Consider the following 19,735-nt stretch of genomic DNA (forward strand, 5'->3'; position numbering starts at 1 on the left):
CCAAGCCGGGAGGAGCGGCTGCCCTAGGGGAGGCGCCCCCACCTCTCCAGGTTATGTGAGATGGGGTGGGAGGGGCACACAGCCCCTTAGTGGGCTGGTGTGCCCCCTCTCCTTGGCCCATAAGCCCCCCAACGCTTGTCGGGGCCTCCGAAACTCCTTTAGGTCATGCTGGTCGTCACCCGGTACTCCCAGAACAATTCCGGACTCCAATACCCTTCGTCCAATATATCGATCTTCACCTCCATACCATTCCAGAGTTCCTCGTCACGTCCGGGGTCTCATCCGGGACTCCGAACAACCTTCGGTAACCACATACTATTCCATTACAACTCTGGCGTCACCGAACCATAAGTGTGTAGACCCTATGGGTTCGGGAACCATGCAGACATGAATGAGACATCTCTCCGGCCAATAACGAACAATGGGATCTGCATACCCATGTTGGCTCCCACATGTTCCACGATGATCTCATCGGATGAACCACGATGTCGAGGATTCAATCAATCCCGTATACAATTTCCTTTGTCCATCGGTATGTTACTTGCCCGAGATTCGATCATCGGTATCCCATACCTCGTTCAATCTCGTTACCAGCAAGTCTCTTTACTCGTTCCATAACACATGATCCCGTGGATAACTCCTTAGTCACATTGAGCTCATTATGATGATGCATTACCGAGTGGGCCCAAAGATACCTCTCTGTCATATGGAGTGACAAATCCCAGTCTCGATTCGTGCCAACCCAACAGACACTTTTGGAGATACCTGTAGTGCACCTTTATAGCCACCCAGTTACGTTGTGACGTTTGATACACACAAATCACTCCTACGGTATCCGGGAGTTGCACAATCTCATGGTCTAAGGAAATGATACTTGACATTAGAAAAGCTTTAGCAAACGAACTACACGATCTTGTGCTATGCTTAGGATTGGGTCTTGTCCATCACATCATTCTCCTAATGATGTAATCCTGTTATCAACGACATCCAATGTCCATGGTCAGGAAATCATAACCATCTATTGATCAACGAGCTAGTCAACTAGAGGCTTACTAGGGACATGTTGTGATCTATGTATTCACACATGTATTACGGTTTCTGGTTAATACAATTATAGCATGAACAATAGACAATTATCATGAACAAGGAAATGCAATAATAACCATTTTATTATTGACTCTAGGGCATATTTCCAACAGATGTTATACAAACTGTTGTTGCCTTATTGTATCTAGTCAGGCATTCTTTGGAAACAAACATGAAGTTAGTGTATGTAGCACTGCATTTATATGTATATGTGAACTCAACTATATGTATGTGTGAACTGCATTGTTGTTTTACTCAGGTTTTTGTATGCATACGGGTGTACTCCATTACATTGATATATGAGCTGCATTATTTTTTATTTAGCTTATGTATGCAACACTGCATTTATATGTATAAGTGTACTGCACTTGTTCCTTTTGTGCACTTTTTAATGACCATGGTTAAACTTCATTTTGACGCGGTGTTTATTTTTCATGCTGGGGCGCCTGGGTTTGAGGAGGTTACTCAATTGATTGACCATTATTTTGCAGAGGGTGATTTTGGTGTGAGCTTTGACCAGAGTCTTAGGTGTCCGGTCTTGTCTGAAACACAATCACAATCTGTTGATGGTATAGAGGAAGTTACATAGGAGTGGATGGTCTCGGAACATCTTCGTGCATATGAATTGAAGCAAAGCAAGAAGAAGTTGAGGTTTGAAAGTGACTCAAAGGAGTATGTGGAGAAAGAGAAGCAGAGGAGAGCTGCACATGGTGCCAAGGGTGGCAAATTTGTTAAAGCCAAGCAGCCTGCTTTGCAGAAGAAGAGACTAAGTTTTGTTGCCGAGGAAGGTGGTACTCCTCGGCGGAGTCTTCGTGTTGCTTGCATGAACAAGAATTTTGGTAAGAGAACTGCTGAAGCTGGTGCAGAGGATCCTTAGCAGAAGCAACCGCATGTCAGTGAAGGTGCCACCTCTGACGATGACGACTTTGTGCTTGCTGATTTTGTGAGGGATGTTTGGACTTGTAGACGGAAAGATTGTGGTCCATCTAGGAGTCAACCCAAGCGGCCCCGTGATGATGGCGACGAAGGTGTTGGTGCTGACTCTGGTGGGGAGGCGGATGTTGTCCCAAAGGTTTGTTGAAGTGGACTGCATTTTTTGGGTACTTCGTGGCAGAGCCAAAGGGGGCGTTGGAGGGGACCACCCCCCCCCCAAGATTGATTTTTTTCTGCATATACCATTCAACTTATGTGTGAAACATCAAACAATTTCTAATTTGCCCCCCCAAGGTTTAGTAACTTCTATTCCCCCCTCCTTAGTCATTCTTGGGTACGGCCCTGGTGGTAATTCTTTTCTTTTGTGTGTCTGTGATCTCCCATACTTTGTGTAAACTTTCTAAATGAGGGTTAATCGTGCTAATATTATCTGTGACATGTTGGAAAAATGATGCTTCTAATGTTTGTGATTTTTTGTTGTCAATGAGTTGTTTGTTGGCCATATGATTTTCATGTGTGATCCTATGATCTCGTCATGTACATTCTCTGGATCAAGTTTGTACTTTTCGGTGGCAATCTTGGGCCTAGACAATCAAATTTGAGTATTGCACAACATGCCATCCAAATCCGTTGAAGAAGAGCCCTCCGAAGCCCTTCAAGGCAGGTGGACAACTAGAAGACCGTGAGTAGAATCCCCTCTTCTTCGCTCATAGTGAAGGATAGAGTGCATTTGTATCAAATCACACATACGTGATCTTTGTGGGCTAGTCAAAACATGACAATGATAGTCGGATGAACGGACACTAGGGGCATGGCTCCGCAGTTTTTTCCATAGGTTTTTTGCTTTTGTTTTTCCTTTGCCGGTTCTGCCAGTTTTCTTTCCACATCTCTTTTTCCTTTTTCCTTACTGATGATCTCTATTAGGATTAGGATGATTCAGATTGAAGCCACTCTCGGAGGCACCTCTCATGTTGATCCTGCTCATACTCAAGCGACAAAATCATTGAGGTCAAAATCATGGTTGTTCACCATGGAGACATGGATAATAACGAGACTTCATTTCTTTGTTTTTGTGAGCATTGTTTAGATGCACACAAACATATTTTAAATTCACAATTTTGTTAAGAAAATGTCGGACTTATTTATTTCAAAATTACAATTTAAAATATGTCAGAGAGGCCAGGTCGCAGGTTTTCAAGCAGGTTCCCCTGTAGAAAAACAAGTTTTGAAACCATTTTTTTCTCTAGCGAACGGGCATAATTTCCTCTCTCTCTCACCGAGAGCGTAGCTGGGGGCGCTATTGGTCCGGCCTATTCAGCGACAATTTGTGGCCTCCCGTCTAAAAAAAAGTCATGTTGCTAAAAGAAAAAGTCATGGCGAATCGAAAAGGAACAGGACGTGGCTTGGTGTTTCGTCACGCACACTATGGAATCGATCGTGTCGTCTCCACACTCGGCCACCGGGGCGGATGCCGCTCGCTTCCTCCGTCCGGTGATCTAGCAGCCAACTCCTCGTTGACGCATCAGTTCCTCAACATTGGCGCGCTATTTTTCTTTTCGGACGGGAGCAGAGCAGAGATCCATGGCTCATCACCTAACACCTCGTGATTCTTCTTTAAAAAAAAGAACAACAGCTCGTGATTTGTGAACAACTCACTGGATCTGGTGGAAATCGATCTAGGGTTTCATTTCGAATCGAGAAGGAGGAAGGAGTTTGCGTAGCTGATCCGCCCAACCACCCACACAGCTACAAAAGGTACAAGCATCGGCCGAAGCCGCCGTCCGGTTCCTTCCTACCTATTACATTGGAGTCTACTGACTATTTAAAGGAGGTGACCGTTAACATAGTTAACGGGCCCAAGCTGGATCGACAAAACGTGCCGGAGTCCTCCTTTGCCTCATGGGCCGACTTGTCCCAGGCCCATCACCCGTCTTTGAATCTTCAGCACCCTCTTCGCTTGCCAGAACAGCTATAGTGTTGTTGCCTGTTGTCGGGCCGCTGACATCCCCCCTCCTTGAGAAGCGGCTTGTCCCCAAGTCGTAGCCCTCGGAAATTGCTATTTGAGAGAGTATAGATTCTCCCAAGTTGCTTCACTCGTAGAACAACAACTCCACAAGATCAATCCCTGGGCCACGAGCTTGTGGCAAACCTGACGAACTCATTGTTGAAGTATCTGAACTAGGACTTGTAGAGATGTCGTAACTGAAGGAAGACGAGCTTGTACTTGTACCGATGGAGGAACAAATTTCTTCAGCTGCGATACATGGAAAACTGGATGTATCTTACTCATATCCAGCAATTGGAGCCTGTAAGCCACCTCACCAATCTTCTCAATGATAGGAAAAGGCCCAAAATACTTGAAGGATAGTTTATGATTCGCTCGGGCCACCACCGACGACTGAACATATGGCTGCAGCTTGAGAAAAACTTTCTCTCCTTCAGCAAAGACACGTTATGTGCGATGTTTGTCAGCCTGCTATTCCATGCGATGTTGTACATGCACTAAGTGTTGTCTGACAGAGTCCATGACCAGTTTCCTAGAGTCTAGCTACTGTTGCAGATCCACTGGAGCAATAGTATCAGATTCAGAGATTCCAAAATAGTGAGGTGCATGCCCGTAGATTACTCCAAAAGGAGACTTATCAAGTGCAGAATGTCAATTGCTGTTATACCAAAACTCACATAGGTAAAGCCAGTTGCTCCACTGATTAGGATGTGCACTTATGAAACACCTCAGATAGCATTCCACTTGTTGGTTAACGCGTTCTGTTTGCCCATCGGTCTCAGGGTGATATGCTGAAATCATGTTCAATTATGCACCAGTTTTTGAAATGAGCAGTCTCCAAAAGTTGCTGGTAAATATGGGATCTCGATCAGACACAACCAGCCTAGGCATCCCATGAATCTTGTAAACATTATCTATGAAAACCTCTGCCACTTTCTGAGCATTGAAGGGATGCTTGAGAGGGATGAAGTGACCATATTTAGAGAACTTGTCTAGAACAACCAAGATACAGTCATAATGAGGAAGGAGGAAGACCAGATATAAAGTCCATGGTCACAGTATCCCAAGCTTTGTTAGGGACAGGAAGAGGAGATAAAAGGCCAGGGTAATTCACCCTCTCTGGTTTTGCTTGCTGGAAAATCAAACAAGATTGCACTTGTGTTTTAATAAACTGCTTCATATCACACCACTTGAACAGAGAACGAATTCGTTTATATGTTACAGGGAAACCAGAGTGACCCCCTAGAGGACTGTCATGAAAAGCAGAAAATATCCTGAGATGTAAAGCAGGGTCTTGACCTAACCTTATGCAGGACTTGTACCTTAGAAGACCATTAATGAGAGTAAAATTAGGTTTAGACCCAGGGGCTACTACTAACTGCTGCAAGATGACCTGAGCTTTGGTATCACCAGCATAACTGTTAGCAATGTCAGACAACCAAGAAGGTTGAGCTCCAGAGACAAGAAACAATTGAGAAGGATCAGGTGGTCTCCTTGATAAAGCATCATCAGAAGAATTTGCACAACCTTGCTTATATTGAATTTGGTAATTCAAACCCAGGAGTTTAGTTAAACACTTTTGTTGCCAAGGAGTGTGTAGTCTCTGATCCTGTAGATGTGCTAAAATTTTCTGGTCAGTTTTGATAGTGAACTACTGGACCTGCAGATAAGACCTCCACTGATCAACTGCCAGTAAAATAGCCGAGTACTCCTTCTCATAAACAGACAACCCTCTATTTCTAGGGCCCAATGCCTTGCTGACAAATGCTAGAGGATGACCTTGTTGCATCAAAACAACCCCAACTCCATATTCACATGCATCAATCTCTATAGTGAAAGGTTGGAAAAAATCAGGCAAAGCCAACACTGGAGCAGATACTAGTGCATGTTTCAATATAGAAAAAGCGTCTTCAGTTACAGGAGTCCATACAAAAAGCACACCCTTCTTAAATAGTTCTATAAGGGGCTTAGCAATAATGCCATAGTGCTTAATGAATTTCTTGTAGTAGCCACTCAGACCAAGGAACCCTCTGACCTCCTTAACATTAACAGGAGTAGGCCAATTTTGCACAGCCACAATCTTACTGGGATCAGTATAAACTCCCTTGGAGCTAATCACATGGCCTAAATAAGAAATTTCCTGTTGAGCAAAAGCACATTTGGACAGCTTCACTTTCCACTATTCTTTTTGTAAAATCTCCAACACTTGTCTAACATGCTTCAAATGTTTTCGATAAGTTTTACTGAAAACCAGGATATCATCAAAGAAAACCAAGGCACATTTCCTTAAAACAGGGGACAAATCAAAATTCATAGATCCTTGAAAAGTACCAGGAGCCTCACTCAGCCCAAAGGCCATGACAGTGAATTCATAATGGCCATTTTGTGTTTGAAAAGCATTTTTGTATTCCTCTCCTGGTGCAAGCCTGATTTGATGATAGCCAGCTGTCAAATCTAGCTTAGAAAACCAACAAGCCCCAGCTAATTCATCTAAAAGTTCATCAGTAACTAGAATAGGATACTTTCCTTTAACTGTAATAGCATTCAAGTGTCTAAGATCCACAACTCACCTCCAGGTACCTTCTTCCTTCTTTTTAACTAACAACACAGGAGAAGAAAATGGACTTTTACTGAATCTGATCATGCCCAAGGAAAGCAATTCCTGAATCTGTTTCTCAAGCTCATCTTTAAGTTGAGGAGCAATTCTATAGGGTCTGACAGAAACAGGTCTAGCTCCAGGAATAAGAGGGATATGATGATCATGAGCTCTTCTGGGAGGAAGGCCAGTGGGGGCTTCAAATACAGATGCAAATTCATCTAGTATTACTTGCATATTAGGAGCAACATCCCCTTCTCCAGGGCATATAACAACACTGACAGAGACCATGGTGACAGCAAATTCAGTTGGCAACAGACCTTGTAATGTAACCACAGTGCCTTTCTGATGGAATGAGAGCCACTTCTGTATCCAATCCACCTGCATAGGACTGTGAAGAGCCAATCAATCCAACCCCAAAATCCCATCATAGGAAGCCAATGGCAGAAACCTGAAATCAGATACAAAAGCAGTACCACAACAAGTCCAGGGGCACTGTTTCATACACTGCGAGCAAGACAGAGTATCACCCCCAGCAACAGTCACTGAAACTATAGGAGTGGACTAAACCCCTTGCAACTGATCCATAAACTTGCTGCCCGCAAAAGAATGAGTACTTCCAGAGTCAACTAGAAATACTAGAGAAAGTCCTTGCAACTGAACTTCAAGTTATAAGGTAGGAGCACTGGAATCTTTGCCCACTGCAGCAGCTGACAGACGCATAGCATGGACAGATAAGTTGTCATGATCAGAAATAGGAGAACCAACTTCCATTGTTTGCACCTGATCTATGAGTTCCTGCACGAAATGTAGTTGCACAGTAGATTTTACAGACATGATCCTTGGCCCATTTCTCTCCACAGACAAAACACAAGCCCTTAGCTCGCCTATAAGACCGGAGAGCTGACCACTTATCTTCAGTTTGAACTATCTTGATAGGTTGAGAGACCTTACGATCGTCAGTCAGACGCCCTTTAGGAGGAAGGGGCAAAGGCAGGGCACCAAACTTGAGCATAGAGGAAGGATTAAGGGGAGTGAGGCCCTCACCCAATTCCTCATGCAGCAGAGCCAAATCATAAGCAGCGTCAAGGTCTTTAGGTTTCTGCAGCGCTACAACAACTCGTACTCCTAGTTTCAGACCATCAAGGAAACGAGTGGTGTAATGCAAGGAATTGGAAGCATCTTCATAAGCAGATAGTTGATTATACAAATCAGCGAAAGGATCAACATAATCAACCATTGTCCCTGTTTGAGCAATACAAAATAGTTGCCTGAGCAAGGTCTAGTGCTGATTCCGGCCGAAACGGCTCTGTAAGTGCTGCAAAATTCTGTCCAAGTTGCATTCGGCTGCCTACGCTGCATTGATTCCAACCAACGAGCTGTTGCTCCTTCAAACTGGGCTGAAGCGAGAGAAATCCAACGGTGGAATGGAGTACCCCCAAAGCCTGAACTGATCCTCACAACGATTTTGCCACAGACGCAGATTTGCTCCATCAAACTGAGGCAATTAGGAACGAACACCCAACAAAAAAGCCTCCCCCATATCTACAGAAGCTGGATCACGCGAACTGCTAGCCCGAGGCAACAATTGGGAATCACGAGCACTACGAAATGGAGGAGGAATGTACGGTAGAACTTTTCCACGGAGATCAGATTCGATGTTACCTCCATCAGAAAAAATTTCCCCAAGTCCGAAAGGGCGCACGCCCGCCACAGGAAAACCTTCCCTCCACGGCGGTGGCTCCTTCTTCTGCTCAACACAGATCTGCTCGATCTCCATGTTCAGCTCCGCTCGAACCCCATCAATCCTTGCCGAGATTATACCATCCAGAGCCGAAGTATTGGAATCGATCAACTTGCTCATGGCCTCCAGGAGGTGCTCACCTTGATCCTTGAGGCGCTGGCTCAGATCTGCCGCAAAATCGGCACGGAGGAGCTCGTACACGCCCCACCCTTCCTTTGACAGTCGCTCCATGGCCGCCGCTCGTCGCCGGTCCCGCCACTGTGTCCGTGCTGGTGCCGAGGAAGCTCCAGGACCACTGTATCTGATACCAACTATGAACAACTCATTGGATCTGGTGGAAATCGATCTAGGTTTCATTTTGAAATCGAGAAGGAGGAAGGAGTTTGCGTAGCTGATCCGCCCAACCACCCACACAACTACAAAAGGTACAAGCATCGGCCGAAGCCGCCGTCCGATTCCTTCCTACCTATTACATTGGAGTCTACCGACTATTTAAAGGAGGTGACCATTAACACAGTTAACGGGCCCAAGATGGATCGACGAAACGCGTCGGAGTCCTCCTTTGCCTCATGGGCTGACTCGTCCTAGGCCCATCGCCTGTCTTTGAATCTTCAGCGCCCTCTTCGCTTGCCGGAACAGCTACAGTGCTGCTGCGTGTTGTCAGGCCGCTGACATGATTCTTGTCGTAATTTATCAATTACTCTCTTCTCCCCACAGAAAATAGATATAAGTTACTCTGCCTCCATCTCTGTTCTAGCCTGGCAGTCGTGTCATCGCTCTGTTCTAGCGGTTCGGTCGGTAGAATTCGATTCATTTTTAAAAATAAATCAACAAGTATCGGCCCAACATTGGCCCAAGAGATAGATGAAAAAATCTCGCTAGGGTGGTTCGTCCGTTCCGAGAGGTGAGAGCCCAGACCTCGGCCGCCGCCCTCTTCTTCTTCTTCGCCAAGCCAGCCGGCCATAACCCTCCTCCTCCGGTAAGGTAAGGTAAGCACGTTCCAATCCATCCCGGATTCGGCTCAGTTTGCTCGCATCTATGTAATATCTCTTATCTCTCTAACGAGCGGGGGTGAATTCGAATGAATTTCAGGGTCCTCAGGCGCCCGGGTCAGTAGCGCGCCACATCTTTAAATTTCCGTGGGAGGGCTGCTGAGCTTCACGCTCCAGTCCACGCCGGATCCAACGCTGGATTTGAATTGAATTTCAGTGTCTGTCCGTCCGTCCGCCTTGCTCTAGCGCCACATCTTCCTTATTCTTCTTCATTAATTCATGGGAGTACTGCTGTTTATCAACGAAAATGTTAACGCCCACATGTGTGGGCGTCTGGCAACTCGCCCACATGCCTCCATCACCGTCCAGTAACTTCTGCACGAATCTTGGCACGAATTAGCTGATTTTGTATGCCACGTAGGACAACTCGCGTTTGTGGTGTGTGAGAGAGGTCGCCCACACATCCGTTTTACCACACGGAGGGGCCGGTGTGTGGGCGTTTAGCAGTTCGCCCACACACCAGTTTTCAGTCACGCACAAGGGCTGGTGTGTGGGCGTTTGCCATCTCGCCCACACACCCGCCTCTTCTCCAACACCCAAGCTGCTAGTTGCCATGTACACTGCAAAACGCATGGCAACTGCCCTAGTATGATTGCAAGCAGATGGCAACTCTTTTTTTTACCCGAACATGTCAGTTGCCATATGTTAGTGTACATGGCAACTGCCCTAGTATGTTTTGCAGTGTACATGACAACTGCCCTAGTATGATTGCAAGCAGATGGCAACTCTCTCTTTTTTTACCTGAACATGTCAGTTGCCATATGTTTTGCATGGTACATGGCAAACTGCCCTAGCATGCACGTAAGCAGATGGCAACTCTTTCTTTTTAAATGGCAACTACCCTAGCGTGCTTGTGAGCACATGGCAACTCTCTATTTTACCCAAACATATTTTTTGCGATGCCTTTTTTTGTAGCGCTACATGGCAACTGCCTAGTGTTAGTAGGTGGCAACTCCTAAAGTTTTGAAATCATGGAAACTGCAGTAGACCAGACCACACATGACAACAACTGTAATTGTCCAAAAAATGGCAATCTGGAACTTTGACCTGAGATGGCAACTGCAGTTGAGCAAACATGGCAACTGTAGTTGTCCGACATGGCAACCGTAGTTCAGCGACATGGCAACTGCACTTAAACGAACATGGACGAGGGTCCGGCCCATGGAAACTGTGGGGCGCGCGTGTCACGTGGGGCATGCGGGACCACGAGGTACGAGGCCTGGCGTATCGCGCATGTGGGAGTTATCTATTTCTCCCACACGCACGCGTGTAAGAGGGACCGGGAGGGAAAAAAGAGGCGTGTGGGCGCTAATTGTTTTGCCCACACACAGACGTGTGGGCTGGTCCTCTTAGGCACCACACAGAACGTGTGGGCAGATTCCTTAACGCCCACATGTGTGGCAGTTATCAATCTATTTATATGACTGGATCAATAGCAGGAGCACTTGGATTGCACCTCTGGGGTACGAATAACTTTCCAATTCGTCAGAATAATAATAAGAGTAATAATCGGCAAGCTCGTGTAGCTGCAGTCCGACTGGGAGGGGGCTTTGCTACCCCGGTGCAGCGCTAAGTTATTATAAATAGTGGCAGAACAAGGATGAGGATTGGCCTCCAATAGTCGAGAGCCTCCACGGTCGCCTGAAACATTCATTCCAAGCCTCGTCGGGTTTCTTCGCCGGAGCTGCGATATACCACTTCGACCGAACCACCGAAATGAAGCTTCCCACGTCGCCAATGGAGGGGAATAACAGGGATCACAACGACAGTTCCCACAGCCAAGTAAGTCCCCTCTCGTCTTGATCGCCATGCCTCTCTGTTCATATTTGTGTTCTTATATTAATGTAACACTATAAGCTCTTGAGGGTTATTGTATGTAGCATGCAATGTAAATGTTGAATGTTTTGTTTTTTAAGTTGTTTTTCTTGCGTGTTATGAGCCAAATTACCTATAATTTAGGTGGTTTTGACAGAGTGAAGAAGTAGTCAAAAATTGTAGCCAGATTTGGGTTCAAAGTTTCGCTGCGCCGCCATGACTTTGTTTTGTTTTTGCCCACTTCAACATGTAAAACTATGAACCTGGCCATATTTTTACTATTGGAACATTTAATTGATCATATAGGAAGGAGAACAGAAAGCAATGACGACAAAAAAAAAACATGCCGATGTAAAGAGATGTCTCTCTTTGTTCTGACGATACAAAACTTTAGTTTACATCTCCTGTATGGCAGTGATGGGAATGATTTTTATTTTCTTCTTTTGCACAACTCCTGCATCCATTCTCTTAATGCTTTTCGACGATTGCGTGGATTGATGCATACTTTTCATAATAAAGTTTGCAAGTATCAGAGGGCGATAATTAGCAGGATTTCTTTATATGGCCACTGAGGTTTTACCTAGAACCATACACGGCAGACTACATGGTACTGTAGCGGCAAATTTAGCGGTCAGATCGTTAATAATCAACACACTGTAGTGTTGTTTCCATCTTGAATTCAAAGTTCCAGAGTTGGTATGCTGTAGTAGTAGAGATAATCAAGCAATTTTCACGCTAGAGAGATTTTAGTTCCTGTCACCATGTGTAACTATTCTCTGTTTGGTATTTCTGAATAAATTTATGGCAGCTAAATAATGGATGCTTGATTTATGTTGCAGCAACTGGACAACGAAGATAGACTCAGCGCTCTAACTGATGATATTTTACTGTCCATCTTGGGGAGAGTCAGTTCACTTGTGGCTACAAGGACAAGTGTGCTCTCTACACGGTGGAGGCATCTGCCTTGGTTGCTGCCTGAACTCAGCATCGATGTCCAGGATTTCCTATCCGCTCCATACGCTGACCTTGTTGAGGCAAATGATATGGAACAAGCCATGGTGTCTTTGTCCAAAGCAACCAGGAGTTTGTTAGATAAACAACAGAGAGGATCCACTATCTCAAGTTTGCGCCTTAACCTCTATTTGACCAACACTTTCCTTTGCGAAGTTGGCTCACTGTTAGGTGATGCAATCGACAGTGGTTTGTTGAAAGATTTAGATCTCGGCATTCTTGATGAGACAAAGACTCTGGACCGTAGAGACGAAGAGATGCAACAGCGAGCTCAAGACATAGATGTTTTTTTCACTGCCTATCCTAGTGTGCTCCACTACCTCACAAAGCTCTTTCTAAAAAATGTAGGCTTTGACAAATTGGACATGCACCATGTCCTGTTTGACTGCTGCAAGCAACTTAAGCATCTAACCCTTTATCATTGTGATACTGGTTCCTACTCTGTCTTTAAGATTGATGCGCCAGACTCAAAACTCTGTGTTCTTGAAATTGAGAAGTGTCGCTTTCTGAGAATCGACCTTGTCTGCCTCCCCAAATTGGAGAAGTTCTTTTGTGAGTCTTGGATATCTCAGTGTGCCCCGTTGACCTTTGGTTTTGTACCATCACTTGGGCAATTAGAACTCTCATGTGGTTCAGTTTGTGAGGAAGACATATTTAAATTAAGTTAGCTTCTACATGGAGTAACAAGCATACATACTCTCTCATTGGATTTCCAAGGTGAAGCCGTAAGTACTACTACTACTTTATTTGGTTTCATCATGTCGTCATATATATGAAAGTTATATCATGGATGTGTTATGTATGATAGAGAACATACATAGCTGTAAATTCTTTGATGATCTCATCTATGTGCTTGCAAACTATCAATTCTTGTTTTGTTTGTTTATTTGATTAATTAATGTTGTGATCAGCTTTGGTTGCAACCTGAAATGGAGGAACTCCGCACCGCATTCAGCAAGCTAAGGAAGCTGTACGTACGTTGTATATTTGTTGAATTTGACATTTTATGGACAACGGCCTTTCTTGTAGCAGCACCATCTGTCGAAATGTTACATATTGAGGTGATGTCTTTGTCTATGTTTCTTTCCTTGCCCACACTTGGAGCTTTAGTTTTTCACAAATTTTAGCAGAAAATTATTTAGAACTTGATTCCTATGACAATTCTAATGAATTGCTCACACAAATACAGGTATGGGAACATACATGCGATTTGGGCGAGGCCAGACCCGCTTCCTACCTTGACAGGAGTCCAAAGTGGGAAATGCACTTGGATAGCAGCTCCGAGAACAAGTTTCTGAAAGAGCTAGAATTCGCTGGATTTAAATCGCTAGAACAACAGTTTACATTTATAAGGTCCATGTTGGAGCGATCTCCCAACTTGCAAAAGATAGTATTGAGAGATGATGAGCAGTGTGCTGATTGTGGCGCCCTTGAGGCACCTCGTCTTTCGAGATTTCCACGCAAGGAGGAGCAAGAAGTGGTTGTTAAGCGGATTAGAGATGGCATGTTCTCGCCGGAGATAAATTTTCATGGATAAGGAGAGATGACTTATCTCAAGCCAAATAATTTTTTAGACCATCTTCATCATCCCGGCGGTCTCTATGACGATGAGGGAGTAATTCATCCTCGGGACTGAGGGTATGTATCAGTAGATATGTATTTGATCCAAGGTTTACGAGTCGACGAGTCGTCCCAAGGTAGAGACTCATAGACTAATCTAGACTAGTCAACATGGTACAGTACAATATGTAGTATATACTAACAGTACAGTATGCAATAAAACCAGCCACTGTCTAAATAATTGAGCTATGTAGTGTCCTGGGCCCAAGTGGGCATGCAATAGGACTAGCCACTGTCTAAATACTAGCCTAGCACCACGCAGCACTCCCAGCTGGCCCATTTGGGCCCAAATGGCCAACCTACTTAGCCCCCAGCCATTGGAACCCTAGCTCCCGACCTCTCCAATCGCCGCCGCTAGCGCCATCACGCATGGGAGCATGCGCGCACGTGACCCGCGCCTCCTGCCGCCTTCCGCCGGTCCCAGTCGTTGCTGCCGGCGAGCCCGCCGACCACCGCCATGCCTCCTTTCCTCTCCTCTCTCTCTCTCTCTCTCTCTCTCTCTCTCTCTTCCTTCTCTCTCGTCTTAAGGCCGCGCGCCCCTACGGGTCACGGCCATGGCCGCCGCCTGAGCATGAGCTCCGACTGGCCACCGCACCTGGCTGCGCCATCCGTCGTCCCGGCAGTGGGTGGCGGCGGCGGTGGCAAGGCAGTGGGTGCTGGCGGCGCCTCGTCCCAGCTAAGGCAGCTCTCTTTTTTGAGTCGCTCGACTCATATATGTCGACTAGTCCAAACTAGTCGTCGACTAGTCCATCCACGACTCGACTCGTATTTGTAGTCTACACGAGAAAATGAGTCGACATCCACTCTATGACTCGTAGACTAGTCGAGCGACTAGACTAGTTGTTCGACTCGTAATCGTTGGTTTGATCTCTGTCTCTCTCGTGTTCTTGATCCGGCACAATCTCGATGTACCACGAGCTTTGTTAGGAGCTTTGTTAGTAGAGTTGGATCATATGGTGTTCTTCTCTCTATTTTGTTGTGGTGAATTGACTCTTGCTCTTTGAGGTTTCGTCATGTTGGATTGAATATTTTGGATTTGAGAACACTTGATGTATATCCTGCATATATGGTGACAATGGGGTATTATATTGAGTCACTTGATATATGTTTTGGTAATCAGTTTGCGGATTCCCGTGATGACATTGGATCTTCTAGGCACACAGGTTGATACATGTTTTCATCCTCCGTTCTCCGTAGAAACTTTGGAGTGATTCTTTGTCGCACGTGAGGGATTGTTATACGATTCAATTATGTTAGCACTGTTAAGAGATTGCACTAGTGAAAGTATAAACCATAGGTCTTGTTTTTAAGCATTGCAATACCGTTTGTGCTCACTTTTGTTATGTTCTATCCTGCTATTTTTATTTATTCAGATTATAAAAATATATTTTTACTATTCATACTACACTTGTATCACCATCTCTTCGCATCTATATAATTTGTCATTGTATTGGGTGTGTTGGGGTCATAAGAGATTTCTTGTATTTGATTGCAGTGTTGTTTAAGAAAGGTCATCTTCTTCCTACACCTCCTACGGATTGATAAATCTTAGGTCATCCACTTAAGGAAAATTTGCTATTATCCTACAAATTCTGCGCTTGGAGACCCAACAGAGCCTGCAAGAAGAAGGTTGCCCAGTAGACATCACTCGGTGACAACAACGTGTTTGGAGAGCTCAAGGACCTGCCTCCACATCGATAGTACGGCCACACAATCACGTTGGTCAATGGTGCGCAACTAGAAAACACAAGACCTTACCGCTACTCACCCTTGCAAAAGGACAAGATCGAACAGCAAGTCTGAGATATGTGGCAGTCTATGATGATATCACACAACATGAGTCCATTTGCCCCATTAGTCCTCCAAGTCAAGAAAAAGGACGGATCTTCGCAATTCTACATCGACTAGTGTTGTCTCAATGACATCGTCGTGAACAACAGATTTCCACTACCGATTGTCGACGAGCTCCTCGGTGCCACTGACTTCTCTAAGTTGGACTTGCGAGCGAGCTACCATCAGATCCACATGTGGGAGAGCGACACGGAGAAGGCGGCGTTTAAAACTCACCACTGCCACTTTCATTTTTGGGTCATGCCCTCAGCCTGACGAACATGCCAACCACGAGTACGTGCGTAAATTCGTGATCATTTTTCTGGATGATATCTTGGTGTATAGCACCATGTTGCAGGAACATGAGGAGCATCTACTAGCGGTGTTCGAGCTACTCCGTTAAAATCATCTTTACGCCAAAATGTCCAAGTGTTGTTCGCCAAGGACAACATCGGCTACCTCGGTCATGTCATCTCGCGACGGTGTCGCTATGGACGCAGAGAAGGCATATGCCATGCTCAACTGGCCAACGCCATCCATGTCAATAGAGTTGTGCACCTTTCTCGGCCTCACAGGCTACTACAGAAAGTTTGTGGAGTGGCGTCATTAGCATGCCACTGGCAAATCTCTTGACGAAGAAACGACTCGAGAGGACCGCGCAAGCTCAGATGACCTTCGATCTTCTCAAGAGCGCCATGGCAAGTGCTTCGGTGCCCGAATTCTGTCAAGCCCTTTCACTTCTACTCCCTCCCTCCCATAATGTAAGACATTGAGCCGCTAAGGGAGTAGTTCACACTCTTTCTGTTTCACAATGTAGTGCATATAGAATTATTTTTTCGAGAAGTCAAACTTTACAAATTTTGACCAAATTTGTAAAGAAAAGCATATACATTTAGAATACCAAATACATATCCTTAGATACATCACAAAGACGTACTTCACTATTGTACATATTTGATATTATAGATATAAATAGTTTTCTCCATAAACTGGGTCAAACTTTGTAAGGTTTGACTTTTCAGAAAATCTATATGCACACATTATGAAATCGGAGGGAGTACCATGGGGGCAGGCGCGGTCAACCATCTTCAAATCATTCGGAAAGGAAAAACTGGCGCCAATTCATTGTTTTGAGATATAAAAAAGCTGAATCCATTACAAACTTTGGGTTCTCTTGTCCATTTGGTACCACAACACACACCAAACCCAGCAAGCGTACATGCCAACCGAATTAATGTCCACTCTCAACACCCTGAATGCGTGAACACGGCGTATGAAACTAGGAGTACTATCAATCAAGTTCTAAAATATTATCCTTTTTTAAGTTTGGCAATGCATGAGCATGAATCGATCAGTCAATCAGCCTTGGATGATTCTTGGTCGTTGTTCTCATCCATGGACGCCGACCGCCACCGCCGGCTCAGCATCCTGGGAAGCCGGATCACCGAGTTCACCCGAGCCACCCCCTCCAGCGCCCTCCACACCGCCGTCCCCTCCTCCGCCTCACCGCCGCCCAGAGCCTTGCGGAAACTTCCGGTGAACGACAGCACGGGTGCCTGAGGCGGCTTGGTCGTGCTGCCTTCTTCAGATGAAATGGCTGCTGGCTTCAGGAAGAGGCAGACGGCCGCGCAATCATCGACCATCGACGTCGGGAACTTCCGGCGCCACGCACGAACCGCCCGGTCCACGAGCTGCTTTGCCGCCTTTGAGCGGTCGGAGACCGACGAGACGATCTTGACCACCTCCTTGTTGGACAGCACGTCCCATATCTGCAACACTGTGTGGTTAGATAAGAAGATACAGAGACGAGTCTACTTCAGTTAACAGTTGCTTGATGTCAACCTGATCATAAAGGATTTGATTTATGTTATCTTAATTTCAGTTGCAATAGTACCAGCAGAAACTGTTCTTAATTGAAGGAAGTTGGAGCGTGATTGGAATGTACTAATGGACATGAAACTAGAGGGAAAATCCGGAAAGAAATCCACTCTTGTTACCCCATCAGTGGCGAGCACCAAGAAGTCATCCTTTTCAGAGAGCTTCCTGTAGTACACTTCGGGTGTGCAGATGAGCCCATGGTTCTTGAGGCAGAAGTCTCCGAAAGCCCTCGCCATGGCGAGGCCTGGCGCGTCCTGGTCCGGCAACCACAGCCTAGGCACGTCGGGCTCATCGTCCATGGCGAAAATTCTCCCCTTGCAGATCAGGATCCTCTCAGCCTCACCTACGACAAGTCCAGAGAATACATTGCAAGTTGCAGTTAACAAGTGTACATACCACCTACAGGCAAGTATGACATGAGAAATTCAGAGGCTGACCAGGAAGATCTGGCTTCAAGTCGGTGGTGATTTGCACCGAAACCGGGCGGCCCTTGCTGTCCCGCGTGCAAAGAACAGCGCGCGAATCGCCTAAATTGGCAATGATCAAGTGATCACCCTGTATACAAAAAATATATAGCAACAATCGAAATTTTCAAAAAAATTCCTTCGGCCGAAATGCAAACTGGAACCACTGAAATTCGGTAATTTCGGTAGGTGCTGAAATATTTCTGAAACTGAAATTTAAAACCATCTACTATCTACCTGCCTAACGACGGTGACGGCAGTGGTGCCACTGCAAAGGCAGTCGATCCCGGAGTGCTGCCTCAGCTCCTCGTCGACGTCCTCGAACGCCTTCACGATCAAGCTCTTCCACGAGGACAGCAGCTGGTTCTCGTCGCTGGCGTCGCTGGACGAGGTGCAATCCGACTTGTCGAACGAGTCCACGTCCGCGTTGCTGTTGCTGGAGGGGGCGTCGTCCTCAGTGCTCGGTGCCAGGGAGGCGGACAGCTTCTTGGGAAGGGAGTCCCGGACATGCCGGGCGACGTCCCGGCCGAGGGGCCCGTGCCCGTCGAACACCCCGCAGAAGATCTGGCCCTTGTGCCCGGCGAAGTCCTGATCATCTTGTCACATCAAGATTATCTTATGTCTCAAGTAAATTTTGCACTTAATCTAGCAGCTAGGCCATGCTGATACTACTATCTGCCACGGATTTCAGTTGCTAATGCTGCATTCATGCTGCTATTAGTACACTGGTGAGCAATAAATATGTCATGAGAGTAAGTGGAGTACGTACTACATAGGAGATCTATGTAATCCAGGGCAATGGTGAGCAATCAAGATGGTGAGGTACACGCATGGTGATTACAGTATCTCAGGTGTAGTGCAGGTTCCAGAGGTTTTCAGTTTGAGCGAAGCTAGCAGAGATGGACCTAGTACTACTGCAAAAAGCTGCCGATTCAACTTGCAGTGAAGAAAAGAACATGTCTCCATGGCTACAAGGAAGGGGAGGGGAGGGAAGGAAAGGAAAGCTTGACCTTACCTGGCAGGCGGCCATGGCGTCCTGGTTGACGCCCTTCCAGCCTTGCTTGGTGTGCATGGACACCCCAGCGGCGCCGGCGAGCTGCTCCTGCAAGAAGTCGTCGTGCTTCCACGGGAACCACCCCTCCGTCTCCTCGAGCTCCCTCCCCCCTCCTTCCCTGCTGCAGCAGATCCCCATTGCCGCGGCCAAATCTCGGCAGCAGCTACCACCTAGCTAGCTCGCTCCTGCAGCTGCAAGCACTGGTGCACGGGACGGGATGGGCATCTCGGAGTTTAATGCGCGCGGGCGGGCGGGCGTGTGTGCGTGAGCGAGCGAGCGAGAGAGTGAGTGGGGGTGAATGGATGTTTATCTCGCCATTTATAGCGTTGGGGCGCCATTAATGGCGAGAGGACATGGGCGCCCCGTCCTGGAGGTAGATGGGGACGGACGCCGCTAATGGTGGTGACGCGGCCGCATTCAATGCTCCTCAGCAACTCTTGTTGCCTGTAGCTGTGGGCGCCAACGTGAGATGCCTGCCTCCTGCGCCCGTCGTCGTCTTCAATGCGCATCTCACTGGCTCTGGCTGGGCGTCAGAGGAGGCTCACCTGCCTCTCCATGAAAATCCTTGCGAGTTTGCAGTGCCATAACGCGCTTGGTGCCGCTCGCCGCTGGCCTAACGTCCATGAATTCTGAGCTCTAGCCAGTGT

At 46.4% G+C, this 19,735-nt stretch overlaps 1 protein-coding gene and 1 long non-coding RNA gene across 4 annotated transcripts; one reads left to right on the plus strand and one right to left on the minus strand.

Moving 5' to 3' along the window:
* Positions 1-9,249: 9,249 nt before the first annotated feature.
* On the plus strand, positions 9,250-13,786 carry LOC125555919. 3 transcript variants are annotated; one of them, XR_007304956.1, is made up of 4 exons: positions 9,250-9,343; positions 12,071-12,967; positions 13,154-13,303; positions 13,432-13,786. It is a non-coding gene; the product is annotated as an uncharacterized LOC125555919 (long non-coding RNA). The 3 variants fall into 3 exon arrangements; XR_007304957.1 differs by having other exon boundaries at positions 9,266-9,348; XR_007304955.1 differs by lacking the exon at positions 9,250-9,343 and having other exon boundaries at positions 11,096-12,967.
* Positions 13,787-16,792: 3,006 nt separating this feature from the next.
* LOC125508701 (probable protein phosphatase 2C 73) lies at positions 16,793-19,386 on the minus strand. The gene is made up of 5 exons (XM_048673477.1): positions 19,050-19,386; positions 18,272-18,622; positions 18,008-18,125; positions 17,690-17,913; positions 16,793-17,461 (listed from the first exon to the last, which is right to left on the minus strand). The coding sequence occupies exons 1-5, from the start codon at positions 19,224-19,226 to the stop codon at positions 17,048-17,050; spliced, it is 1,284 nt and encodes a 427-aa protein (XP_048529434.1). The 5' UTR covers positions 19,227-19,386; the 3' UTR covers positions 16,793-17,047.
* Positions 19,387-19,735: the final 349 nt, after the last annotated feature.

The sequence above is a fragment of the Triticum urartu genome, chromosome 5 (genome assembly GCF_003073215.2).
Source record: "Triticum urartu cultivar G1812 chromosome 5, Tu2.1, whole genome shotgun sequence".
NCBI classification, from domain to species: domain Eukaryota; kingdom Viridiplantae; phylum Streptophyta; class Magnoliopsida; order Poales; family Poaceae; genus Triticum; species Triticum urartu.

What these genes read in the sequence shown, in the direction of transcription:
- LOC125508701 (XM_048673477.1), bottom strand. Translation starts at nt 19,226, where the DNA reads ATGGGGATCTGCTGCAGCAGGGAAGGAGGGGGGAGGGAGCTCGAGGAG. An exon ending in CTTGAAGCCAGATCTTCCTG is followed by an intron (nt 17,914 to 18,007) that starts GTCAGCCTCTGA and finishes GACTTGTCGTAG; the next exon opens with GTGAGGCTGAGAGGATCCTG. An exon ending in TGGTGCTCGCCACTGATGGG is followed by an intron (nt 17,462 to 17,689) that starts GTAACAAGAGTG and finishes ACAGTGTTGCAG; the next exon opens with ATATGGGACGTGCTGTCCAA.